General features: G+C 36.1%; 1 protein-coding gene across 1 annotated transcript in view; it reads left to right on the top strand.

The window, feature by feature from the left end:
• NIPBL (NIPBL cohesin loading factor) overlaps positions 1-27,828 on the top strand; it is a 147,826-nt gene that overhangs the window by 98,859 nt on the left and 21,139 nt on the right. Inside the window, exons 11-29 of the mRNA XM_042875527.1 lie at positions 6,284-6,466; positions 8,175-8,372; positions 8,553-8,624; positions 8,715-8,804; positions 9,987-10,090; positions 11,283-11,369; positions 12,833-13,064; positions 13,765-13,916; positions 14,308-14,388; positions 15,400-15,500; positions 17,265-17,403; positions 17,619-17,701; positions 18,365-18,497; positions 21,965-22,108; positions 23,743-23,832; positions 25,201-25,415; positions 25,535-25,637; positions 26,485-26,583; positions 26,683-26,829. Of these exons, the coding sequence (XP_042731461.1) occupies positions 6,284-6,466; positions 8,175-8,372; positions 8,553-8,624; positions 8,715-8,804; positions 9,987-10,090; positions 11,283-11,369; positions 12,833-13,064; positions 13,765-13,916; positions 14,308-14,388; positions 15,400-15,500; positions 17,265-17,403; positions 17,619-17,701; positions 18,365-18,497; positions 21,965-22,108; positions 23,743-23,832; positions 25,201-25,415; positions 25,535-25,637; positions 26,485-26,583; positions 26,683-26,829 (2,453 nt within the window). The remainder of the gene's footprint in view (positions 1-6,283; positions 6,467-8,174; positions 8,373-8,552; positions 8,625-8,714; positions 8,805-9,986; positions 10,091-11,282; positions 11,370-12,832; positions 13,065-13,764; positions 13,917-14,307; positions 14,389-15,399; positions 15,501-17,264; positions 17,404-17,618; positions 17,702-18,364; positions 18,498-21,964; positions 22,109-23,742; positions 23,833-25,200; positions 25,416-25,534; positions 25,638-26,484; positions 26,584-26,682; positions 26,830-27,828) is intronic.

Genomic DNA, 27,828 nt, shown 5'->3' with positions numbered 1-27,828 from the left:
ATAGTCTTACATAAGGAACTAAAGGTTTCGCTGCACTGCACTTCGGTCGTCTTCATGTTTTAGAGTTACAACAGTGCAGCTAGATTTACCTTCTACACCTGTGTGGTTTTTCTTTGAGCCTACAGTGACTCCTATTTTACGCTGGTAGTTTATAGCAATGTCAAATTCTGTTGCTTTTGTGTGACACAACATTTTATGTTTGAGTTCTAGCACTACTGGAAACAGTTTGATTTGTCAAGCTCAAAAGTCATTTAGGTGCTCACCTTCTAGGTAGGAGTGACAAGAAAAAAGGGACAGTTGGTAATGTAGATATTGATATGGCACATATGGTGTTTTCCTGAGAACTCATTCAAAAAATTGAGGTTCATCTTGCAACAGTTCTTTTATCTCAGCTGTTTTGTGTAGCTCCATGTTATTCTTACTAATGCTGTACTTGTAAAATGTATTTCGAAACTAGACCTCACCAGTCTTCTTTTATCAGTTTTTAAGAATGAGAACTCCTAGCAGTAGGGAATAAATAATTTATAATAACTACCCGTGCAGTTCAATTGCTGTCACCGATTCAGTGGAAGTCCTGTTGATTTTCAGCAGTTTTCACAGATTATGTTGTTTGTATTTTCTGCTCTTTGCCTAGATCTTTCATAAGGCTCCTTGGAAGTCTTCCTTTCCACCAAAAAATACTTCTTGCTTCTGAGAGTATCCTATGTTTTTATAAAATCCTTCTTGAATATCTGCTGCTTTTCTGTGGGCAGTGATGACTTCCACAGTGTTGTAGAATTACTCATTGGCTGTGTCCAGATTCTCTGCCCAACTTTTATGGGTTCCTTTTCTCAAAGCCAGAGCTGAGTTCTGGAGACTCAGTCTCTCTTTTTATAAGCCATACTGCTGGAACTTTCACCCTGTGCCAATACTAGGGCAGATGAAGAAAAGAAAATTTGAAAGATGTGTTCAAGCAGATTGTATGGAATGATAAAGGACGTACTTTTCTCTCCCTCTAAATCTATTTCTGTAGAGGTTCACATGGGCACAGGACTAGGATCCCCAAGATTTAGCATGCCATGAAACACTTTTTTAAATGTTCTTTAAAGAAAATGTTCTTAATGTTCTTTGAAGAAAAGAACAGTTCAAAGCATATTTTTAATTTGTGCACTGATATTTGGAATTTCACAGTTTTAACAATTAAGCTTTTTGTCACATACATACAGTTATTTAACTCTCTGCACTGTAGTACCTGACTGCTGAACCATAGTAGTACTTAAGTATTTAGTACTACTAAATGGCTGAGCAGTAGCCTGCCACCAGCCAGCTCCCCACAGCCTTTATGGGCTTTTGCATGATGTCACATAATATGGAACTACCCCCTTGCTCATTTCAGGGCCCCTGGCCTTCACTCCATCACTGCTGCTTTTCAGTAAAGGCTGCAGCTCTTCTCGTCTGAGTGGCCAACTGCACATATCTCGGGAGCATCCAAAACATTGTTGTGATATGAACACTGCCTTAGAAACCAGGACAGTGTTTTCATTTGTGATGTCAAAAAGAAAGTGTATGACAAGTACTCAGTACAAGTTTCCGAATGTGGAGAGTGACTAAATTTAAACTTCTGAACACTGAGAAATGCAAACTTAAGATAAATATTTCCACCATAAACCAGCAGTCCTTTTCCGTCTTCCACCTTTCTGTGGTTTTTCACTTCAAGTGTTAATGTTTGGAAAGATTACTTTTTAAAATACAGGGTACATTCTAAGATTGAAAATACAAAATTTGATTAATTTCATTAATTTTTCCTTCTTACAACATATAAGCACATCAGACTTGGAAATACAATATATATGGGAAGCCAGCTTATGCTGAACACTTCATAATTGTAAACCTCACTTTCAAAATGAACCTTGGGGCAGCTTTTCTCAAGTACTTGTTCACTTGCCACAGTATTCGTACTCACAAACTATTTAGACATCATGAATACAGAGTCGTAGAATCACAGAATAGTCCAAGTTGGAAGGGACTGAAGGAGCATTGAACTCCAACAGAAACTCACCCAAAATTTAAACCCTATGTCTGAGTGTTGTCCATACACTTCTTGAGCTCCAGCAGCTCAGTGCCATGCCCGCTGCTCTGGGCAGGCTGTTCCATGCCCACCACCCTCTGGTGCAAAGCTTTTCCCTCACCCCCGGCCCTCCCCTGGCACAGCTCCGTGCTGTTCCCTCGGGTCCTGTTGCTGTTACACAGAGCAGAGCTCGGCGCTGCCCTCCCTCTGCTCCCTGTGAGGAGCTGCAGCTGCCATCAGACCCCCCTCAGCTCCTCTGCTCTGGGCCCAGCAAACTGGAAGTTCTCAGCCGCTCCTCATCCATCTTGCTCTCCAGACTCTTCAACATCATTGTAGCCCACCTTTCAGCACATACTAAGTTTTATGTCCTCCTTATATTTTGGCCAAATAAGAAAGTAATAATGCATTACAACTGATAGCAGAAGTTTCTGAGGTCTTCAGAGTGTGATTGGTGACATTAGTTACCATTCAAGCAGGTTTGCATATTTTTATATTGTTATTGTCATTTTAAATAGTATCAAGAAAATAGGTTTACCTAAATTGTTTCTGGCAGAATATGGCTTGCTGTGACTCCATAGCAAAAACTTTTATCTCTTTTTGCAGTTTTAGATCATTGTAAAGCAACTAAGTAGTTTGACAAAATTTATATATGGTCAAGCAGACAGAATCTCACCAGCTAGGCCTAGAAATCTACCCAGTATCTAAATACTGTTACAATATCTAGGGCAAAACCACATCCAAGAATCATAATGTGAGTAATGTATAGACATGTTCTAAGCCTACTTAATACACAGTTTATTTGTCAAATTTGGTTTAAAGTAGTCCATATTTTCAAAAGGCACTGCAGAGAACAACTGCAGGGACAAGATGATGAGCAGAGACAGCTTGAATCACAAGCCTTACTTTCTTGTGAAATTAAGAAAAATAGAAACAATCTGTATCATTCAAGATATGAAATCTACCAAATGAAAATTTTTGTGGTTTAACTCAGCAGGCAGCTAGGCATCACACAATCATTCAATCAATCCTTTCTCTCAGAAGGGTCACTGAATTCAACCCCTAGCTCCACACGACAACACCCAAAATTTGAACCCTTTGAGAGCATTGTCCAAACACTCCTTGAACTCCAACAGTTCAGGGCTGTGCCCACTGCCCTTGGGAGCCTGTTCCATGTATGATCACCTTCTGGTGAAGAGCTTTTTCCTAACCCCTAACATGACACTTCCCTGATTTAGCTCTGTGCTGTTTAGCACGAAGCAACTCTGAGGACTGCTCTGAAAGTAATACCGCCTATTTTATAATATTAGCTCATGACATCTGGGTTGGTGATATGGCACTAGGGATTGAACTTTCCCACCAGTATCCTGTTACATGCTGTTGCTGTGTGACAGGTGGCAGCAGAGGGACAGCCTTACAAAGTGATGTCAGACATGGAAGTATGTAGGAGGCAAATGTATGTCACTGAATTGCTCCCTGCAGAAAAAATGACACCCAGTGGAACATTTATGAAGACCAGGCAGTGAATGGTGAGCGCAGTGAGTGGTGTGTCTCAACAATGGCAACAGCAACAGTGGCTCACCTGTACTGGTATAGATTTATGAGCACAGTATGCAGGCTGTTGTTTGTCATTGGTGAAAATGCATAGCTTATGGTGGTGTCTATGTGAAAAATAGTACTGTAGCTGTGATTTTGCTCATTCAAGTACAGTTATTGTGTTCTTCATATCTGTTGTAATTTCCATGAAGAAAAAGTTGAAGGCATTACTTTCAGAGCAACCTACATGTATTTAAAGAAAGCTGTTGTTGATTGTTCCTATTGTATTAACTCAAGTATTTGTAAACCTTTCAACTATATGTGGCAAAACCACACTTCGAAGAAAAGTTTCCAAAATGTGGGGAGTAGATTCTGGATTAATTCATTGTTAGCTAAGACTCTCTGGTTTGTTTTTATTTGCATTATATTTTGTCAAGAATTGCTGGTGAGAGACAAATATTTTTACAGTCAGTAGATATTCAGTAACTTCTAAAGGTTCTTGAATATCTTCTGTAAGAAACTTCTGGATCTCAGTGATCAAACAAGAACAGCAATACATTCTTCCTTCAGCAATCAACTAGTATGCAAGTCATGAACAGTATAGATTTGGACAAGCACTGAAGAAGAAATGGCTATTTATGCTTGCAGCTCTTTAGGATGAATTGTTTTACAGCTGTTCTATGATTTGCCCTTCAGTTTCACCAGCGTGAGTAGAGAAAAGGTCTGGTTGCGGTGGTACTTTCTGGTGGTTTTCCTGTTGTTTTGTTTCGTTTTGTTGTAATGGCTGTGGCAACTTTGAGAGTGTGTTTAAGTGATGTCTGAAGAACGCTGATGACTGTAGTCCATTTCAAACACAATATGTATATTGATTAATTGATGACAGTTATTGGGGAAACAAAAAAAGTTTTTCCTTTGGAGAGGACAGTATTTCAGAAAGCTGAGTTTCCTGGATCATTCTTTATTTTTGGATCAACTTTAGTACAGCTACTTTCTCCTTAGCTCTTGGCTGGAGTTGTACAGTACAGCAAATCCCTGAATTTTTTCAAAGAAGTTTGTACATTCCTTTTTAGATCAGAATTGTTGATGTGTATGCAGCCGTGCCCAATGGCATGAGTAAAACTTCTTAGATTTGGTTATTTACGATCCTCAAGAGCTAAGAAAAATGCATGTAGTATTCAAAGAACAGTGTGGAACAGATAAAAGGTTTAAAGACGGTTTATAGAGACTTCTACAAAAATTCTATTTGTTTTCTTTTCTGTTATTCCCTTCTTAAATAAAGAACTATTAGTATATTCTCTTATAAACAAATAAAAGTTTATCCTGTTTCCTAAAGCATCTGCAGCATCTGAATATTAAATAAATATTTGAATACTTGCATTTTTGTTCTTTCATTGATATATAATAAACACGATGACAGCTGACTTATTTTTAAAGATTGTTCCCAGCACAGTATTCTCAAAATGAAGAGCAAGAGTAGGTATGCCTAGCAGGTAGATAAGAGTAGCATGTGGGTTTTATTTATTGTTTTGGCATGGTTGGTTGTTTTGGTTTTTTTAATCTTAAGTGTTTTCTTACTTAACATGCATCACTTTTCATCTTACCAAGACACTTGTTGTGTACAATGTAAGCAAAATGAAGAACAAAATCAGTTCTAATAGTTTCTCAAAACAGTAATCGCAAACTTAATATTACATCATGAATTTTGAAACGTGTGTATGTTTCTTTGCCTGAGAACAAGTGCCAGAGAATATACAGTATATTACTGATTTCTTTCTTCTCCAAGTATTCTAATAATTATTCTGTTTTAAATATACTTTTCCTAGTAGGCTCAGAAAGGCTTAAATATATATTTGTAGAAAATAATCCTGCTGATGTACGTGGATATAGCTTTTAAACATCTGTATGAATCTGTATTCAGCTTTTGTTCCTTTACTTTTGGCTGTTTTTTGCAAGGCATTCATCTGACCAAATGTTCTATAGTTTTTATGCTCTATGAATGCTTCTACTGATTTCAGTGTATTTACCCACAGTACATAAAATTGAGTGTATGTTTCAGGGAATCAGGATCTAAGACTCTTTAGTGAATAGTCTGTACCTGTGGAAATTATGCCAAAATACCTACATGCAAATTTCTCTTCTAGAGTTGGGTGGAAGCTGCCTCTTGCTAAATGCTGAATAGCTGTAAACAGAATTGTATAATCTCCAGATTAGATCTGGCTGGCCTCCATTCAGCTGGTGGTACATGCAGATGAACTAATCTGTCTAATCCAAATTATGGTAAAGCACAATGAATCATTCATTTACCTACACTTTCAAAAGAACTTGTTAAATTCAGAGGATGAACAAAAAATAGACTGTTTTGTGGAAACAGCAGAAATATCGTTTTACAAATGTAATTCACCAGTTTGAATTTGTTTTTATTTTCATGTTTAACACAGTGGAAATATGTATGCTATTTATAATGTTAATTTTCATTTGCAGTGTGAACAATGTATAAAGTTCTAGAAAGGCCTGTCAAATACCTCCAGATATATCTAACTTCTAACTGTGGTATTGCTAGTGGATATTCTGTAAGTGGTTTCTGAAAAATAATTGTAGTGTTGGGCACTTTTTTTTTATTATTTTTTTTCTTTTTTTCTTTTTTCTTTTTTCTTTTTTTTTAATCTTTGGGTTCAAATTGACTCTCCTTACTTTCATTAATAGGTAGCATAGATCAGTCAGTGTTAAAGGAGTTGCCTCCTGAGCTCCTGGCAGAAATTGAATCCACCATGCCTCTTTGCGAACGTGTGAAAATGAACAAACGCAAACGTAGCACAGTTAATGAGAAACCAAAATATGCTGAAATCAGTTCTGATGAAGACAATGACAGTGAAGAAGCTTTTGAATGTAAGTAGTACATAATTCTGTTCCTATGGCAAAACAAGGCTAATACTTTGCTTTCTCAGAAAGGTTTCTTTTTAAGTTGGCTAGTCTAAATGAAAACAAGTTTGCTATACAGGCAACAATTTGCCTGAAAATTTTGTTTTTTACTTTATAAAAGAAAGAGTAATTACTCCATTTGAATTTGTAACTCAAGATGAAAAGCAGCTACCCTTTAAATTTGTGTCTGTACTTACCTTATGGGAAGCCATTCTGCAGATTTTTTTTAGTTATGCTGTGCAACATTTATGCAAAATACTGTCTCGTGAGGAAAGAGAAGAGAACCAAATGTAGAAAATCCATTTCCATAAGACGTTTATTTCTCTATCCAGTGCATTCTGTTCAGATAGCACAGGTTCAGTTGCAGTTAACTCTCAGCCATTTAGAACAGGAACTGTATCTCAGGCATCATGAACATGACTCTACTGCCTCCAGAAGCAGTTCTGATCCAGAAGTAGTACAGCTCAAAGCCTGATCAAAGTTATTAAAGTATTAAACCACCTGTTGGCAGAAATTTCGTACTGTGTTTTCAGAAATGGAAACTAGGGTGCAGTGTGGTATCACCTCATATTCAATAGTTCTTTATTCATAATGCCTGTGACTGGTCTGCTTATTGGCTATATTTTGATATGAATAATGTTTTCTTTCCTATGCTTATCAAGAAACTGGAATTGTAGAAGTAATTTGTCAGTTCTGTTCCAGTTCTGTATAAATCCTTGGAGACATTCTTCTCTAAAGCAATTCAGTATACAGTCATACATTTGTAAATGTCAGGAGAGTTTGACAGAAACATGTACAAATATAAAGGCTATTCAATACTGCTTCATGAGAACAGTAAACTTTGGTAGTCTAGAGTGCAATGTTTTGAAACCATTTTGATCTTCAAAGCTTCTATATCTTTTTGTTAGCCCAGTCACCATCTTACATTAGGTAATGGAAAGTTTCATGGAGGAAACTATGAAATATCCTCTTTCTATTACATCTTAGCACCTTTTCTTCTCAAAGATGTACAAGACTGCCTTCAAAAATAACAGAGAAATCTCCATTCCCTTTCTCTGAAAATTGTATTTTCACCAAATCTTTGTTTCTGATAAAAACACTCATCCTGATTTCAGCATTTAGTTCTGCTGTTCTTTTTGGTATTGACTGGAAAGTGGTTATAAAAGCCACAAGTGGTAAATACTGACTGTTTAGTCCAGAATTGTTTCTCCTTTCCAATGAATTATGTGCAATATATATCAAGACAAGTTTTTTGATTTCTTGGCAAAATCGACTGTAATTTGAATTTCCTCTATTAGATGGGCAAAATGAACAATGAGTTGCACTTTATAATAGCCACAATTATGTAAGTGAAGAATATCTAATTTTTTTTTTTTTTTTAAGAAAGGAGAAAATTAAAGTTGTTTTGTTCATTCTCCTTTGTTTAAAAGGGCAAGTCTCCTTCACATTCATGCTTTTAAGTATTTGCTGGGTATCTTTGATTTCATGCTTGTTTTTCATGTAATTCAAAATGAATTGTTAGGTTGGTGCCGTAACTGAATTTTATATAATGGTTTGGAGCGTTCACTTGTTTTATGAAGCAGTTATATGGTTACATTTTGTTTGTAAGCCTATAATTTTGAGATATTAAAATTGGATGTTTTATACTTAGAATGAAAATGCATTTCATTTCTAGCTTCTCGAAAAAGACATAAAAAGGATAGAGACGAAGCTTGGGAGTACGAAGAACATGACAGAAGAAGTTCTGGTGACCACAGGAGAAGTGGTCATTATCATGAAGGAAGAAGGACTTCTGGTAGTGGCCGTTACCGTAATCGCAGTCCTGATGACTCTGATATGGATGACTATTCTCCTCCTCCTAGCCTCAGTGAGGGTAACTCATCGTTATAAAAATTCATTTTCTTTCATAATACAAGTGCATTTTTAAAGGACAAGTTGAAAATTGTGGAATAAACATTTTTACATGTAGTGTTTAATGCAAACGTAAGAAATGTAACTATTCCTTTATTTCATTTTGACAAACTGTTAGCTTCATTCTTTGCTCTCTTATTAGTGGCAAGAAAAATGAAGAAAAAAGAAAAACAAAAGAAGAGGAGAGCTTATGAACCTAAACTAACACCTGAAGGTAATTTTCAGATTTATATTCTTCAGTTTTTATTTTCTGCATTGTATATAAAATATTCATTTATTTATTTGTTTGTTTGTTTCCCACCAGAAATGATGGATTCTTCAACCTTCAAAAGATTTATTGCTTCAATAGAAAACATTTTGGAAAATCTGGAAGACATGGATTTTACAACCTTGGGTAATATGTCAGAAATTTTCAAAGTGCTTCCCCCCAGTTAGACACAAGAAATGACAAACAAATTGCATTTCTAGTATTTTCAGGCTTTCTTCTTTCTAATTTAATTTCCTCTGATACATGCTAGAATAAATAGTGTTCGTATGGCTTCCACCTTGAGTGGGTATCTTTACCTTTTCAATTTCACTTGCCACTGGAGGCAGAACTTCTTCCTTTCCTTGCAGAATCCAAAAGATTTATAAATCATAATGAAACAAATAATAGTCTACTGGAATGTATCTGCTGCTTTGTTGTTCTTGTCAAGTGGCTGAGCGCTTAACACACTTTTTACTATCACAGGATTAGAATGAGGAGAGAGATGCAGTAAACAAATCACTATGGTTTTTAAAGCAGTCTTGTCTATACCCCTGGATTTAAAACTGTCATTCTTTCTATGCAAGTAGGTTGTTCCATAAGTAATGCCTCCTCTTCATTTCCTCAGAAACTGTAACAGATAAAAAAAGCTCAAGAGCACTATTTGGTAGAGCAAATTCTCAAACACTACAAAAGAAAAACACTATTCATCTGCATAGTCACCACCGTTAGCAGTGCAATTTTGCAAACCGTGGACAAAAACCTGCATGCCACTTTCATAAATAACTTCATGGCTGTACAGAACGTGGCTTATATTTCATATTGCAGGCATCACTGCTGAAACACACCACCCACTGCCCCATTATGTTCACATCCACTGATTGGTCTTCAGAAATGTTGACAAATGTCAATACATGCCATTTTTTCAGTGCATCCTTAGGTATAGTATGCATTTTTCCAACTGTTGTTCTGACTGAGATTTGAACTTTAGAATTATAACTATGATCATTTGTGATTTGTTTTGCCAAATGAGGGTAGTACTGCAATATATGTGTTGCTGTATAAGAAAAATAGATGTCTCATGTTAGGCTGTTAAATGAAATTCCAGAGCATGTAATCAGACACATTGAGCAAGTTGTTGTTTTATAAAAACCTAACGTTGTCATCATTAGTTGGAACTATTAGATCCTAGCTATCTGTGAAGCAGTTCTTTAACAGATTTTCTTGCTTTTGCTTTTTCTCACTGACTGTCAGTACTGCATTCTTTGAAGTGTTATGAAAAATGTGACTGTTTACTTTTTTTTTCTTTTTTTTCTTTTTTTTTTTCCCAAGGTGATGATGATGAGATTCCACAGGAATTGCTTCTGGGAAAACATCAGCTTAATGAGTTGGGTAGTGAATCTGCAAAAATCAAGGCAATGGGTATCATGGACAAGGTACATCTTCATAGTCTTTACCTCTTCCTGATCATTCAGTTTCATCACACCTGCAAAAAATGTGTTCACTGTGATGACATTTCAATCCCTTCATTAGAGCATGTGACTTACTGCGAACAGTAATGCTTGCACTGAACTTAACTGAAGTACTTAAATAGTTGCCGCATGTCAACCGCTAATTTCTCTGATGCTGAGGTATTTTTGTGTCTGTGACAACTAAGCACTGTGTACTAATATGTAACACATATGCCTGAGCAGAAAATGTAAATTAATTTACTTTCACAAAAGCACACTGATCTATTGTCTGCTCCTTGCATCTAGTTTTGAGCAAACCCAGTGAAATAGGACATCCACTGTTTCTAATATAAGCTGTCAGTACACTGTGAATATGCAGATGTCCATCATATTGAATTACCTAGTTCTTCCTATGTCTCCAGAAAAGCCTCTCAAACTTAAAATATTTAATGTCTCTGGCGACAAGATTCAGTTTCTGTAGACTGCCTGTGCTGGGTTGTTTACTATACTCTTCCTGCCTTCAAAGAATGTTCTGTGATGTTGTGTTGGTATAGCACTTTTAGAAATAATTTTCTTGCTTTCCTAATGTAAAACTCTTGGTTTTGGGCAGTATTATGTTATGCTCTTAGTCTGCATGCTCTTGATCACCCTCTGTGACAAGTGCAAGTCACTGAAAGATCTTCCTTAAACCAAGACTCAGATATACTTCTTTGCCTTTTCTTCATTCCTCCATATCTTCATCTGTAGAATGTTTTCACCCTGAGCATTTTGTCTACTTCATACTTCTCACCCTTAACCTCTCCTACTTTTTTTTTTTAATACACATGTGCATGCATGTATGTGTAAAATCAGAATTCTGTTACTTCTGGAAAGGATCACCAGTATTATCTGGATGAGTAAAAGAGATTTTTCTGGAGTTGCTGTATTTTTATCTGTATGTTCTACAGTTTATTTAATGCTGTAAGATATCAGTAAGAGAATTTGTGTTATGTTTTTCAGCATGCTAATTTTTCAATGTTATTAAAGTTAGTAAGAATACATTTCCTATGTATTAGCACTCAAATACCAAGGAAATTTATTTCTGCAAGGTCTGGATCTTCTAATAAATCTGTATATGGTTAGCTAGAATATGTGGCTCATACCACGGCTCCTTGATATATTTGCTTTCTTGTTACAGCTCTCAACAGACAAAATAGTAAAGGTCCTGAATATTTTGGAGAAGAATATTCAAGATGGATCAAAGCTTTCTACGTTACTTAACCACGTGAGTTTCAAATTGCATCATTTCACACCACTGCTGAAGAGTGCTTCAGCACCAGATTTTCTTTACTTGGGTTCTGTTTATTTGATAACTTCATATGCCTGGGATTTGTTTATGAGTGTGTTTGAATGCTTGAATGGAATTTTTTATTTTAGATATTCGTGATAAACAGATTGTCAAATTTTATGATTTGAAATAAAGTTCATTTGATGATATTCTTTCAATACTAGTAGTTTTACTGTAGTTCTATTAAAAACAGATGTGTTGAGAGCAATTGAGTTGTCTTTTTACTTAATTTAAAGTACTAAAGTTTCTATCTGAAATGCTTCTGGTAATTATATATATGATAATTATATATCGTGGAAATGTCTTTGTTAGTGGTTCATAAACCTTCCTTAACACAGTGAAGGAAAGTACAGCAATATTTAGAATGTATTTCCCCTTAAGCATTAAAAACTAAGCACGTATTTTAAATCATAGAACCATAGAACATCTAGAGCTGGAAGGGACCATCTTTTTTAATAAAAAAAACTTCCTTCAAGCAACACGTGGCTTAAAACTATTCCATGTGAGAAATTTAAAGGGATCTCCTCATTTGTGGTTCTTTTCTTTAAATACTTGTAACACATACATAATGCAATACTTCTAGATTTTCTTACCTCAAAGGGAGAAAGCTGATACGATTAGAAACTGTTGTTTCGCCAACAGTTTTTCTTTGTAAAAATAAGGAAAGCCAATGTTGAACTGCTGTTAGAGAGCTGTAGTTTGTATGGCTGTGTATGTAGCAGGCATAGTATATTAGAAATTCTCTCTGATTTTCCAATTGATAATGTGATAAACATTATTTCAGTAATGCTTGTAGTTTGTAAATACCCTGTTGATCGTTTGGTATTATAGTTTGTACAAAAACCAACATACAGGAATTGTGTGGCCAGTGCTAAAACTAAATGGGTATGTTTGATGAGATGAAGCTGAACCCAATGATAAAAGATCATGATAACAGTTGAGCCTATCTCTGAGGAAAGTCTCATTCTTACCAGTTTCTGTGAATCAGAACAGTCTTGCTGTGTGACAGTTCCCTCTAGAGGTAAAAAACAGATTTGTCAGAGCAGGAAGCTGTGTGTGTAACCATGAAGCAAAACTGAGTCGTTTTTGCTTAAGGCACATCAGTCTTAAGCAGACAGTATGCGGTATTCCTTCATAGAGCTTCCCTAAAATACAAAACTTCTTTGTATTTTACCAGAACAATATGGTGGGTTATTGTAGAATTCTAACTTAGGAAGAAGTATGATTGAAAACATGTTGCTAGTAAAACAAATTGTAGTTGATTGTAAGACAGTTTTTTTGCATCACAGAGGAATGTGCTTGTATGAAAGTATATTAAAATGGCAATTTTATCCTTACCAAGTACTGTATAGCAATTCAACTTTTTCTTCTCTCTGAACTGTTTTTCTTGTATACTGCAGAACAATGACACTGAAGATGAGGAGAGGTTATGGAGAGATCTTATAATGGAGAGAGTAACAAAATCTGCAGATGCTTGTCTTACTGCTATCAATATTATGACATCACCAAATATGCCTAAAGCTGTCTATATTGAGGATGTAATAGAAAGAGTTATTCAGTACACAAAATTTCATTTGCAGAACACTCTCTATCCTCAGTATGACCCTGTGTATAGAGTGGATCCTCTTGGTGGTTAGTATGATGAAAGATTTTTAGAAGCCTTTTCACATTATGCTTGCGCTTTTTTTTTTTTTTTTTTTTTTTCCCTATCTACTGTATGATGATTACAGTAATACAGTTCCCTGAAGATTTTTATATGTAACTGCTCTATTGGTAGTTCTTTCATATGGCATACATCATCTGGATTAATATATGGTGTTATTTTAATGATGATGAAATGTAAAATAACAGTTTTTTGTGTTCCCCAAATAACTTAGTTGTATTTATTCAAGTTTATTGCAATAGCTATAGTGTTAGTATTACTTCTTAGACAAAAGTATTGAGAAATTAGTCCAAAGTTCGTCTTTTGCAAATTGTTTCTGTGTGGATGAATAAGTCATTTTGTAGTCATAATCTTGATAGAATGATTTAATTTAATGAAAATTAAATCATAAAAATTAAAGCAGTTTGTTGTTATATTCATATTCTCAGATATGGAGATCCAACAACAAGAACTGTTTTAAAAATCTTGCACCATAATTCAGAACTATTATGAAAATCAAATGTCATTTGAAATTCCAACTGCTGCTGCTAAATATTCTTTCTTCTGCAAATGATTTCATTCACCAAGCTGTTTGGGCAACTTTGTTTTCTTGAGAAAACAGTCATCTTTCTAATATTTGACACAACTGAAACACTGGAAAATTAATGAAAATATTTCTGATTTTTTTAGGTGGTCTTTTAAGTTCAAAAGCAAAACGTGCCAAGTGTTCCACCCACAAGCAAAGAGTTATAGTGATGTTATATAACAAAGTTTGTGATATTGTCAGCAGTTTGTCAGAGTTGCTAGAGATACAACTTCTTACTGATACAACCATTCTTCAGGTAAGCTTTATCAGAAGAGTCTGTTGTGGGGGTTTTGTTGTTTTTTAGTTTTTTCTGTGCTTAGAGAGAGTGTGAAGTATAGCTATGTAAATGACATGAAATATGAAATAATATTTTAATTAATTGATTATATTAAACTGAATAATCTTTTGTGTAGTGTGTTACCTTCTTGCTCTGTTCTGCAGAAAAAGAACATTTAATGTTCACATTTTTATTGGCTTTTATTGAAAAAAAATACGAAAAGCTTAATGTGATTGTGTTCTTTTTGCAACTATAAAGTAATATTTGCTATTGAATCCCTTATCTGCTGAATGAATAAGTTGCTTGTAAAGTTGCATGTAGATCAGTTTCCCAGCCAAATACACTTATAATAATTTATTTACATTGATAGGTATCATCTATGGGGATAACGCCTTTCTTTGTAGAAAATGTCAGTGAACTACAGCTATGTGCCATCAAATTAGTGACTGCAGTAAGTAATTTTTTGTTTGTTCTTACATGTCCCTGTACATCTAGCAATTATTAGGATGTTTACATCATCTGTATTTTTGCTGGTATAGAAGGAGAGCTTCAAACTGATTTTACTTTTTCACAGTTTTAGAGTTTGGTATTACAATTTAGGAACAGTATTAAATTCACCTGGGCTGCTGCTATTTGTAAAGTAGCTACTTCTTCCTATAGAATAAGTTTCCTACTTCAGCAAAGAACTTTCTTAAGTTGTTAAATGGTTAAAAGTGTGAACACTAACCCCGATGTCTTTCTTGTCCTCTCTTGCTAAGAAATCTTAGCAATATGGTATGTCTCATTTCTTTTGTTAAGATTTGAATTTGTGAAGTGAGATAAGCTAGAGAACAGGATACTTTTTTAAGTTCATATTCCTTGGAAGAGATGGACACATGAAAAATTCTTAGAACAAATCAAATATTGTTTCACAAAAAATGCAGTATGTATGTTATGTATATATGTATGTTCAAGTAGGAGTATCTTATCTTTGTAAGGATCACATTCACCAGAATTTTTAAATGGAATTCTGAATGAACAAAAGGAGAGCAAACTCAGTAATCTTGACCATAAATAGAAATAATATCTAATATTGGGCAAATACTAAAAACTGAGATACAAAGTAAAACTGGTTTGTCAAATATGTTCTAAAATTGTGTATGTGTTCAACCTCTGTTGTATGCTGGGATCTGAAAACTTTTTATTACACTGTCTTACTTTCCTACACAGTGCCTTTCTACTGTTAGCAAAAATCTTTAAAGCATATGGTACTTAGAAGAGCAGTTATTAGACGTTCATGTTTTTAGATGATTTTAAAAATCTTTATTTGAAAAAGATGTAATATTTTACAAAGACATGCTTGGTTTGAAAAGATAAAGAAATGCCTTAAAAACATGGTATGCATTCAGATTCATTTCAAATGGACATTACTACATATTTTATGTAACAGTAATATTCTAACAGTGGTGTAACTGTTAAATAGGTCTTCTCCAGATATGAAAAACATAGACAACTAATACTAGAAGAAATTTTCACTTCCCTTGCAAGACTACCAACTAGCAAGAGGAGTTTGAGAAACTTCAGGTAATTTCTGACATGGAAACATTTACAGTTTTGTATATGTATGATTTTACACTTCAGAATAAACGTGTCTTTAAAAATCTGCAACTTAACAAGCTACAGTTTCTTAGATATTGATATTTCAAAATCTCTACATAGAGAGCAGAGTTTTCTGACTAATCTGTCATGTAATAGTCATTGTTTCTTGTGCCACTGTATTTATGCTTGGATACTGAAATAATTGAAATATTTATTAGTCTTCTCACTAAGAATGTAAACAAGTGCAATATTGGTGTGCATTCAAGGGGGATTTTGATTCAAAAATATTTGATTCTATTTATATGGAGGTATTTAATTTCTTAATTGCTAGAACTTAACAGGAGAATGTTGGGTGAACTTTTTCAAGGTCATACTCAGAGCAGGATTTCAAACTGATACAGCTTTGAATGAGTTTTCATTTAGGAATTGCTCAGCTCACTTCTACTGTATATCTTCTAAATAATATGTTCACGTTCAATCTGAACAGAATTTCAGTTTAAATTGATGGATACTTTAAACCATTCTAAAATATTTGCTGTTTGGATTGCCATCCATCTTTCTTGCTTGCCTATCAGACCAATAATTAGAAAAATAACGTATTACCTATCTATCTTGCTTGCATACATCTTTCCTCTGGAGACAAGTTGTCCATGAAATAGGTTGGCTCATCCAGGGTAGATTAGCAGGGTCAGGAAAATCAAATGCAGTGAAACTTTGAAGTTCATTTGAGTCACTCAAATGTGAGTCAGTGCTTACGCCTAGTATTCATGTTGTTTTTGTTATAGTCATCAAAGACATCTATTAAATGCTCAGTAAGAATGGGACCATAATTGGTTGATAGCTTGTTCAACTGGGGTCCTTGCCAGAAGGAAGTCATCATCTCAAGTGACTGTGCTATCTGTAGAACTTTAGCAGGATCCATTAAAGGGCATTTCCTATCTGTTCTTAAAGTCATGAAGGGAGCAGCTTACGAAAATTTCATATGAAAAAATCTTTTCTCCATATGTACTCATAAATAACAAAGAATAACTGCAGTTTGTTTTGGGCTCAGTTATTATTTTGATAATTTGGAAAGAATGATATCAGAGTATGACCATTTCATATTGCTTAAAAGTGTTGATGTATGGGTAGATGAACAGTATAACATTTGTCAGGTTAAATCACTTAGAAGGGGAGAAATGTGAGGTGGATTGTATTCACGTTGGTCATACAAACATAAAGACACCATTGAATTTTTAATTCTATAGTTTGTTATGCTACCTGGGAGTAAGTACCATGATTGTAACTCTTGTAGAAGTCAATCCAGCCCATAGTCACTATTTTCTCCTGCACATTCTATTTATATTAAATAATACAGAAGTAGCGAATTAGAGCTACAGTCTGATGTGTTTTTTTTTTAATACTTTATTGGAAATTGATATTCTTGTTTATTATACACAGTAAGCCTATTAAAAAGTAGAATGGTAGGTGTTTGATTTCATACTTTTCAAATTCTGCAGATTTTTAGTTACTGAGCTTCACAGATATTCTGATAGTCATTTGTGCTGTTTCAGTTTATCTCTCCTACTTGAGAATAGTGCTAGACTTAATCTTTCACTTCTTAAGACAGAAGCAAGTGACTAGTTTAATTTATAGTATACAGATTTTGAATGGTGGTGAAAAATTTTAGAAATCTTAAAATTGTTTATGAACAAAAAATAATAGTTTTGTTTTATTTTAGTGTTAATGCTTTGTTTGTCGTATTAACAGGTTGAATAGCAGTGACACAGATGGAGAGCCTATGTATATTCAGATGGTAACAGCACTAGTTCTACAACTCATTCAATGTGTTGTGCACTTACCATCAGCAGAAAAAGATTCTAATTCGGATGAGGAATTGAACAAAAAAGTAAGGAAGTTATTTTCAAAAAACTCCATAATTTTATTTGGTGCAGGAATAATTGTGTATTTATGGATATTATATTCTGTGATGGTGGTCCAGTAACTAGGGAGTGTAATTTTGTCTGCAGTAATAATTTGATAGATGAAAGATCTGACCTGAGAATAATGTTAATATTTCTGTCTATGCTAAAGTGCTAGATTAATAAGTCTTCTTATTTTTAGGTGGATCAAGATGTGCTTATTACTAACTCATATGAAACAGCCATGAGAACAGCACAAAATTTCCTTTCTATTTTTCTTAAGAAGTAAGTACTGTTACATTCTTTAGTATATTGATGAAACCAGCTCTGAATGAAATCTCGCACCTTGAGATAAACCTAATTACTTAGCAACGCTAAATTCCTACTAGTGAAGTTACAACAATGTGCTTTATAAATCCTTAAAAATTTTCTTCTCTAAACAACACTTCTTATACCACAGAAATTCTTAATATGTTTAAGAATCTGTCAGATATTTTATGTAGGATCTCTATCAGCAGTCTGTTACTCATCTGAAGCACAAAAGTGAAAAAATACAAGTGATGAAAGCAGATGTAGAAAAACTAAAATCTTTTTTACTTACAGAATCTGAGAATTGTAAGTTTTGAAGGAGATCATTGGAGATCATCCAGTCCAATCACCCCCCTAAGGGATTTTCTCTAGAGTAGGTTGACAGGAAAGCATCCAGGCAGGTTTTGAAAACCTCCAGAGGAGGAGGATTGAAACTTCTCTGGGCAGCTTCTTCTTACTTATCCTTGACTTCTAAAATTATTCCATAATTCTGCTAACATTCCAGTGGTTTTTTTTTACCTTTTAGAATCATATTAAACTCCTTTTTCCAGTTAATGATAGGATTACTCATGTTTACATCAGGAGAAAAGCTAAGATGATTCTAAAATTTGGTTACATAATGCATTTTCTTTTAAAAAGATGTGGTAGTAAACAAGGAGAAGAAGATTACAGACCTCTGTTTGAGAACTTCATTCAAGATCTTCTTTCCACTGTCAATAAACCAGAATGGCCAGCTGCAGAGTTGCTGCTTAGCTTACTAGGAAGATTATTGGTAAGTTGCTTTTGACTATGATATGAAAATACAGGACGTATTTACTTCAGCTCCAGTTATTTACAGGAATGCTTTCTGATAGTTGATGTATATGCAACATACAAGGATTTTCTTTTGTTGCTATAGAAAATAAAATTTAGGTCAGAAAATCATTGATACACAACTTGGGAAGAGTCATGGAATCATAGACTCCAACCAAGGTTGGAAAAGACCTCCAAGATCATCCAGTCCAACTTTCTACCTATGACCTATACTTCCCAGTAAACCACATCCCTCAGTATATTTGAACATTTCTTGAACACCTCCAGGCACAGTGACTCCACCACCTTTCTGGGGAGCCCATTCCAGTGCCTGACCACTTTCTTGGAGAAGAAGCATTTCCTAATGTCCAAACTCAACCGCCCCTGATACAACTTGAGGCTGACTCCCACCCCTGAGCCTCCTCTTCTCCAGATTAAACAATTTCAGCTCCCTCAGCTGCACCTTGTAAGACTCGTATGTGCTCCAGACCTCTCACCAGCTTCACTGCCACTCTATGAACACATTCCAGTGCCTCAGTGTCTTTCCTGTAGTGAGGGGCCAAAACCAAATGCAGTACTCGAAGTCCACTTCTACTACTCCATGACTTTTTACACATTAAAAAAGATACTCTATAACATCTAGATGATAGTGCAGATATTCATTTTGAGTAAAATCAGACTCATGGCTGTAGATATTCACTTTAAACATCCTGATTTTTTGTTTAGCGTGGATCATGAAAACTGTTAATGAAGTAGATAATTCTTATACCAATAACAGTATATTTGCTTGCGGAACATGAAATTTTGGGGAACGCATATATTTTTGCTATCGTGTTTCTACAAAGATCTTCTTTGGTTTTATGATGTAATTAACATGGTAATTTCACTGAATAATTAGTGTTGAAGTATCTCTAGAAGTCATCGGCTATAATAACCCAGCTCAAGCAGGGGCCACCAGAGCACTGTACTCAGTACCATATCCGAACGGCTTTCAAAGATTTCCAAGAGTGGAGACTCCACAACCTCTCTGGACAACCTGTGCCAGTACTTCATTGTCCACATAGTACAGAAGCACTTCCTGTTGTTCAGAAGAAACCTCATTTTCCTGTTTGTGCCCACTGCCTCTTGTCCTGGCACAAGATAGCATTGAAGGGAGTCTGATTCTGTGTTCTTTGCACCATCCCTTCGTGTATTTATAGACATCAGTGTGATGCCCGTGAACCTCCTCCATGTTGAGTAGTCCCAGTTTTCTCTGTGTCTCTGTGTCACTGTTCATCCAGCCCACACTTCAACAGCTTCTCTATAAGAATCTCATGGGGGCAGTGTAAAAGACTTTGTCATTGTAAGTCCGGGCAGACAATATCTTGTCCTCCCTCATCATCCACTGGGCAGCTCATTTCTTTATAGAAGTTTTTCAGGTCAATGAAGTGTTATTTCCTTTTGGTGAATCCATGGTGAGTACTCCTGATGATTGTCTTCTCCTTCATGTGCCTGGAAACAGTTTCAGGAATTATCTCTTCCATCACTTCCTATGAATCCTAGTGAGGCTGACTGGCCTGTCATTTCCTGGATCATCTCTATTTACTCTGAGGCAACAGAACAGAGAAGCTGTGGGTGCCCCCAACCCTGGAGGTGATCAAGGCCCGGTTAGATGGGGCCCTGCACAACCTGATCTAGTGTGCAGCAACCCTGCCAAAGCAGGGGGTTTGGAACAAGGTGATATCTTAGGTGACCACCAACTCAAACCATTCTGCCAGTCTTTGGGCACCTCTCCTAGTTGCCATAAGATTATTAAGATTATTGAGAGTGCTCTTGTGATTGTATCTGCCAGCCCCCTCACATGCATCCCATCAGGGCTCAGGGATTTGTCCAGTTTGCTCAAGCATTCCCTCACATGATTGTCTATCACCAGAAATACATCTTACTTGAGCTTTTCACCCTGGTCTCTGGGTCCAGGGGATCTGAAGATCATTCTCACGTGTAAATATTGAAGGCATTGAATAAGGCATTGCATACCACAGCTTTTTTGCTGTCCTGGGTAAGCAGGTCTTCTGTTTCCTTCAGCAGAGGGCCTACAGTTTCCCAAGTCTTCCTTTTGTCATTAAGTTACTTGTTGTTTATGTCCTTAGCCAGATTCAACTCTAACTCTCTCTGCGGCTGTTCAGTGTATCTATACTCCTGCCATATTACCTGTCCTTACTTCCACCCTCTATAGATTTCAGTTTTGTGCTTGATTTTGGTCAGGAGCAATTTCTGTTCTTCCATGCAGGACTCCTGGCATCCTCTTTGTTTGGATGCATCATTTCTGAACTTGGAGAAGGTGATCCTGCTATGTTGTCCTGTTGGTTGAAAATCCCCCATGAGGACAATGCTTATGATCATGAAAAGAATGCTCCTTTGTGTCTGTAGAGGGCCTCATCCACTTGTTCTTCTTTGTCACGTGGCTTGTTGCATAAGCCAACTGTAGTGTTAATTACTCTGTCTTCCCTTTAATCCTAACCTGTATGGTCAGTAAGTTCCTTGTGCATCCGCAATCAGAGCTCCATGCACTCCATCCAGCTGGTCACTGACAAGAAAGCAAAACCTTTTCCTTCTCTTGTCTACCTGTCCATCCTAAAGATCCCATGTCCTTCCATTGCTCGCTCCAGTCAGGGAAGCCATCTTACCTTGTATTTCTGATGCCAGTGAGATCATAGCTCTGAAATGGTGCATGTCTCTAACTCCTTTATTCCCTTACATTGGTGTACAGAGACTTAAGAAGAGTTCCTCAGCATGTTATATTCTTAGAAGGTGTTTGGGAAATTTTTTTATAGTGCTGCCTTGTATGGCATTTCCTTGCTAACCTGCATATGTTGGAGGTGGCCCCACTTATTACTCATTTGGTTGATTTTTATGATCCTTTCTTTTCACATCACTCCATACTTTTTGTTCAGTAATCCTGTCCATCATTCCTTCACAAAGCTGCTGGCTACCTTCTGTCAGCCTTTTGTTGATAATCCTGAGGTTTCCCAAAGAAAAGCCCAAAACTGCTCTGTAACTAGCTGCATCTGTTGACTGCTTCTGTCACCTGTGCTAGCAACTGATTTAACTGTTTTTTTTTTTAAAAACATGTTATGGTCCCATTCCTAGTACAGTGTAACTTTCACTATACTTGTGTGAATAATGAAGATGTATTGTGGTGGTTAAGATGCTATTGAAAAAGATATCTGCTCTGTTGGATATCTAGTTTATTTTATGAAAGTATAACATTTAAAAAATTCTAACAGTTATTATTTTTAGATAGAGACAATAAAGGGAAAAATTAATACAAAATGAGTTGCGTATCTGTGGTGTGATAGTAATTGACATAATTGAGTATGCAAGTTAGGTATAATTCTTAATGAGGTCACACAGAATACTGAGAAGAATCACAGTGTCATAAATTATTATTAAATCTGCTTTTCTTAGGTTCACCAGTTCAGTAATAAATCAACAGAAATGGCTTTAAGAGTTGCATCACTTGACTATCTTGGAACTGTAGCTGCAAGACTGAGGAAAGATGCAGTCACTAGCAAAATGGATCAAGGATCTATAGCTAGAATCCTCAAACAGGTATGTGAGAAGTCCCATGCCAGGTGGACTGGACTGGATTGCTGTGTATCTATTCAAATGTTTGAAATCCATGAAGATTTGTTTAACATAACAGTAGTAAAGAGAAAACTGAAAAGAAAAAGTTTATAAAAAAACTGGCATGTGAAGAATCAGCTTTCATTATTGTTCAGGAATCTGAACAAAATGTGTTTGCTTTATAAGAATCACATTTTTTTAGTTCTTGTGTCTTTCTTGTATCAGCTCCCTATTGACTGTTATTTACAGTATTGTAACAATAGAGAGTAAATAATGGAGCTACAGTAGCAGCTGAATTCTATCTTAAGAGTCATTAAAACTATCACAGAATGTCAGGGATTGGAAGGGGCCTTGAAAGATCACGTAGTCCAATCCCCCTGCTGGAACAGGAACACCTAGATCAGGTCACACAGGAATTGTGTCCAGTTGGGTTTTGAGTGTCTCCAGAGAAGGAGACCCCACAACATCCCTGAGGAACTTGTTCTGGTGTTCTCCTACCTTACTATGGAAGAAGTTTTTTGTCATATTGATGTGGAACCTCCTGCGTTCCAGCTTGCACCCACTGCCCCTTGTCCTATCATTGGATGTCACTGAGAAGAGTCTGGCTCCATCCTCCTGACACTCCCCATTACATATTTATAAACATCAATGAGGTCACCCTTCAGTCCCTTCTTCTCCAAGCTAGAGAGACCCAGCTCTCCCTCAGTCTTTCAAGATATTCCACAATGACTGATGAATGCTTATGACTGTTTACTGTGGTTTGGACTCATCAGTCATATAATTAGATCTTTGGGAAAATCTATTCTCTTTTGATGTTTTTAAATAATAGATATTTTCTTTGAAATGTGTCAGTTTGACATGTTTGATGACACTTGTTGATGCTTTTCATTAGCTTATTTCCTTATGCGTTGATCTTGTGAACTTGTAACTGTGCCTTTTCCCACTTGCTGATGTTTGCATGCTATATTGTGTATTGCAGTTATGACAAAATTCTCAATCTCTGCTTTTCATGCTGAATTTAAGATGCTTTTAGTTGTGAGATTTATCGCTGAAGAAGAAAAAATGTTTTCTAACTAAAGAAGTGTAAGAAATTATTCTATTTAGAGTTTTATTATCAATTTTGAGTATGACTTGTTGCAGGCTTTTGGTATTGGTTTTTTATTATTATCTGTGTTTTCATGTTTCTTTTTATTTGACTTTTTGCCCTTAATGCCTTGTTCACCTGAGATGTCACTGTTCTGTTTCTGTATTTTATTGTTGGTGATGATGTTTAAAGGTTAAAACTAGTGTCAATCTACTCTGTATTATTTCAGTTGTGTTTTTTTTTTCTCACTGAGATGGAGTCTTAACATGTGATTACAAAATGAGATTTAATTGGATCAATCAATCTGTTTTAAGAACAGTCCTATGCTGCTTTCAATCCCTTTTAGACTTTGACTTCACTAAGTTTGATTTAGTTTGGATGCAGTTTACAGGTAATTCCTTAAAAAGCTGTTAATGTTTGGCAATTATCAAAACAATGAACCTCACTGTATTTTATTGATGAATGTGTAAATTGTCAGATAATTATTACCTCTGAGTTGATACTCTGTTTCATAGCTGACTTTTTCTTCTGACAGGCCTCAGGAGGAGAAGATGATATTCAACAACTACAAAAGGCTTTATTGGATTATCTGGATGAGAACACTGAAACTGATGCATCATTAGTGGTAAATTTCAGTTTTCTGATGTTGAGTATATATAAAAATAATTTCAATTAAATATCTATTGAATGACTTATGACTTTCAGTCATAGAATCATAGAATCATAGAATCAGAATCACAAGGTTGGAAACGACCTGCAAGATCACCTAGTCCAACCGTCCTCCCATTACCATGCTACCACAAACTAAACCATATCTTGCAGCTCCTCATCCAGATGCCTTTTGAACGCTGCCAGGGACGGCGACTCCACCACCTCTCTGGGCAGCCATTGCACTGCCTGACTACTCTCTGAGAGAAAAAGTTCTTCCTTATGTCCAACCTAAACCTCCTCTGGTACAACTTGCAGCCATTTCCCCATGTCTTGCTCGTTGCCTGGGAGATGAGGCCAAATCCCTCCTCACCACAACCTCCCTTTAGGAAGTTTTAGAGTGCAATGAGGTCTCCTCTGAACCTCCTCTTCTCTAGAATGAAAAATCCCAGCTCCCTCAGCTGCTCCTCATAAGACTTGTGCTCCAGACCCCTCACCAGTTTCATTGCCCTTTCTCTGGACACATTCCAAGGCCTCAATATCTTTCTTGTAGTGAGGGGCCCAAAACTGAACACAGTACTCAAGGTGCGGCCTCACCAGTGCTGAGTAGAGGGGGATGATCACCTCCCTGCTCCTGCTGGCCACACTATTTCTAATGCAGGCCAGGATGCCGTTGGCCCTCTTGGCCACCTGGGCACACTGTCGGCTCATGCTCAGCTGGGCATCAACCAACACCCCCAGGTCCCTTTCCTCTTCACACTCATCCAGCCACTCATCCCCAAGCCTATAACGCTGCATGGGTTATTGTGGCCAAAGTGCAGGACCCGGCACTTGGCCTTGTTTAACCTCATCCCATTCACCTCAGCACAGAGATCCAGGTCTAGATCCCTCTGCAGGGCCTCCCTACCCTCAGGCAGATCAACACTACCTCCCAACTTGGTGTCATCAGCAAACTTACTGAGGATACACTCAATCCCCTCATCTAGGTCATCAATAAAGATATTAAACAAGATGGGCCCCAGTACCGACCCCTGGGGGACACCACTTGAAATGAGTCACCAGCTGGACTTAACTCCATTAACCACTACCCATTGGGTACAGCCCTGTAGCCAGTTTCTAACCCAAAGAAGGGTACACCTGTCCAAGAAGGGTATACCTGTCCAGAGGTATGCATATTAGTCATGCTTATTAGTGCTTCAATTCAATTGTTACCCTGACGTCTGTTGTTGATTGTGTTTTCCAAAACATAGTTGATGCATCAGACTCACTCAGTCTTATTATGAATCTTTAATTTCCTTCTTCTCCATCTGTTGTTTTCATTTCTATGTGTTCTCTATCTATCCAGTTTTCTCGGAAGTTTTATATAGCTCAGTGGTTTCGGGATACGACTATGGAGACAGAGAAGGCAATTAAATCTCAGAAGGATGAGGATTCATCTGAAGGAACTCATCATGCAAAAGATGTTGAGACCACAGGACAAATCATGCACAGAGCAGAAAGTCGCAAGAAGTTTCTTCGCAGTATCATTAAAACTGCTCCATCTCAGTTCAGTACATTAAAGTATGTTTCAGTACTGCTGATTTCTTCATTAACTTTTATGTGCATAAATCTTATGCATTTGATGTTTTAAATTATTTTTTAATAAACATATCCTAATTATCACATTTAATTTGTTGCAGGATTTATTCTGATACTGTGGACTATGAGGATGCATGTTTGATTGTTCGCTACTTGGCCTCTATGAGGCCGTTTGCCCAGAGCTTCGATATTTATTTAACACAGGTAAACTGTGCCAGAAGTCTTAGTACATTGAAACATAGCTTCTTTCTGATGCCGAACAATTTTAGAGCAGTGTGGATTAATACCTGTTCATTGTTGAGTACAGGTAGTTATCGTAGCTTGATCACATGCTTTCACATTCTGTAATGATGACATAAGCGCTTCTTTTTCTTTCATGCTTGTTATATGTCATACTGAGCATATGTTATTTTGTGTATGAATACAACAAAATCATTATATTAAATATACACAGTGGAAATGTAAAAGTTTCTGTCAGATACACTTTCATTTGGTAATGCACACTCATGAAATGTATCATAATATGATTTGAAAATATAAGCCAATTTGGTCATTTCTTTGCACATGGGCATGTTATTACTTTGGAAGTTGTCTGACCAGAGTGATTTCTTTCCTTTTTCTGAGAGAAGAGGAATAACATGTTGTAATGGTGACATACTTGAACTTCAGTAATGGCTTAGGTTGCACTACTTTATGTTGATTTGCATACGGAGACAACTGTAGTTACATTGTCTAAATCTAGTTTTCCTGTTTTTAAAGAAAATGGTGAAAGCTGCTTATTAATGGCAAAAGTAGAGTTTAAAGTAAAGGGATGTAGAATAAACATATTGCCCTTGTCCTATTTGGACTAGTTTTAGCAGACACTGGCGAAAATTCATGCCTTGGAACATCATTTACATGCACCTATGAGAAGATATATTCAATTTTTGGTAGACAGATATTCTTGTTTTAAGTAAATAGTTTGCATGTTACTCTTCTTCATTTTTGCCTATGTTAAGCATTGTTTACTACCTTCCTAAAGCAACTTAAACTATTTTTGTTCTCTTGTTAGATTCTGCGTGTACTTGGTGAAAATGCGATTGCTGTTCGAACAAAAGCCATGAAGTGTTTGTCTGAGGTTGTTGCTGTAGATCCCAGTATTCTAGCCAGGGTAAAAATAAAATATCCATTATGCATATGCATAAAATCTGTCACGCCTAAAAGAAATCCGTATTTCTTATTTTGTATTTCTTTTATCTGTTGTTCTTAGCCTGATATGCAGCGGGGTGTTCATGGACGGTTAATGGATAACTCCACTAGTGTACGGGAAGCAGCTGTGGAGCTGCTTGGCCGATTTGTGCTCTGTCGTCCTCAGCTTGCTGAGCAGTATTATGACATGCTGATTGAAAGAATATTGGTATGGTGACTTTTGATATTCGTGATTAAATAACATTGGGAAACTTGTTTTCAGCAGAGTTTGTATGTTTAATAATTTAGAATTTTGATCCCAAAAAAGTAAATTATATTTTATTGTTTTAAATGGGTAGCATCATCCTGGTACTTCCAACCTTATGAAATGCATTCTTGTTTCTGGTGAGGCGTTTTTACATCAGAAAATGTAATATGTGCAGAAAGCTGTACTGCAGCAGAACCAGGATCTATGTTCCTTTTGATTCCACTGATGAGGAACAAGCTAGGTATAATGAGGAATTATTCCATATCTCTGAAGTCAGAGATGTGGACCACTGCAAGCCATTTGGGGGACAGTGAAAAAAGATCTACAGCACAGTAATCTAAAGTTGACATTTGTAATTAAATTTAAAAAAAAAAAAAAAAGGAAAGAAAAACTGCTTTATTTTTCTGTACTGTGTTTTTTGAAAGGTGTCATTTTAGTTTTTATACAAACTGCTTTCTTCTGTCTAGATGTTCAAATAAAATAGAATATTAACTGTGAGATAACATTAGCTTTTAGTATCCATGTCAGGCAAGTTTTTAGTCAAGTACAACTCATTTGCTGTAGATATGGCATGAAATGTTTGTGAGGGACTTTATGCTTATAAGCATGAGAACATCTTGTGTCTTCCAGTAGTATAGTTAAAGCATCACTGAATCTATCTATCTATCTTGCAAGCCATGGAAATGAAATTATGTGTTTGCAACATTGTGAGCTCTTAAAGCAGAGTGTGTAAGTGGAGGAAGCATTTCAGCATACTGAGCGGTCAACCAGCCCTTCAGAATTGTTGCAAATAATGTGGTAGAAGTTTATGCTGACCTTTCACATAAGTACACTCTAAAATATTTTAGCTGCTTTTCCTAAATACATTTTCCAAATTATTTAATGTTCAAATATTTGTTAATTTATCTCATAAATTAATTCATTTGTCTGGTTTGTTTTCAAGAGTAATGCTTTTCTCCT

This window comes from Lagopus leucura, unplaced genomic scaffold (genome assembly GCF_019238085.1).
Source record: "Lagopus leucura isolate 7727_CA_CO unplaced genomic scaffold, USGS_WTPT01 Super-Scaffold_100014, whole genome shotgun sequence".
Taxonomy (NCBI): Eukaryota; Metazoa; Chordata; class Aves; order Galliformes; family Phasianidae; genus Lagopus; species Lagopus leucura.
Note: the sequence above shows the minus strand (reverse complement) of the source record. Positions and strands in the feature narration are given on the sequence as shown.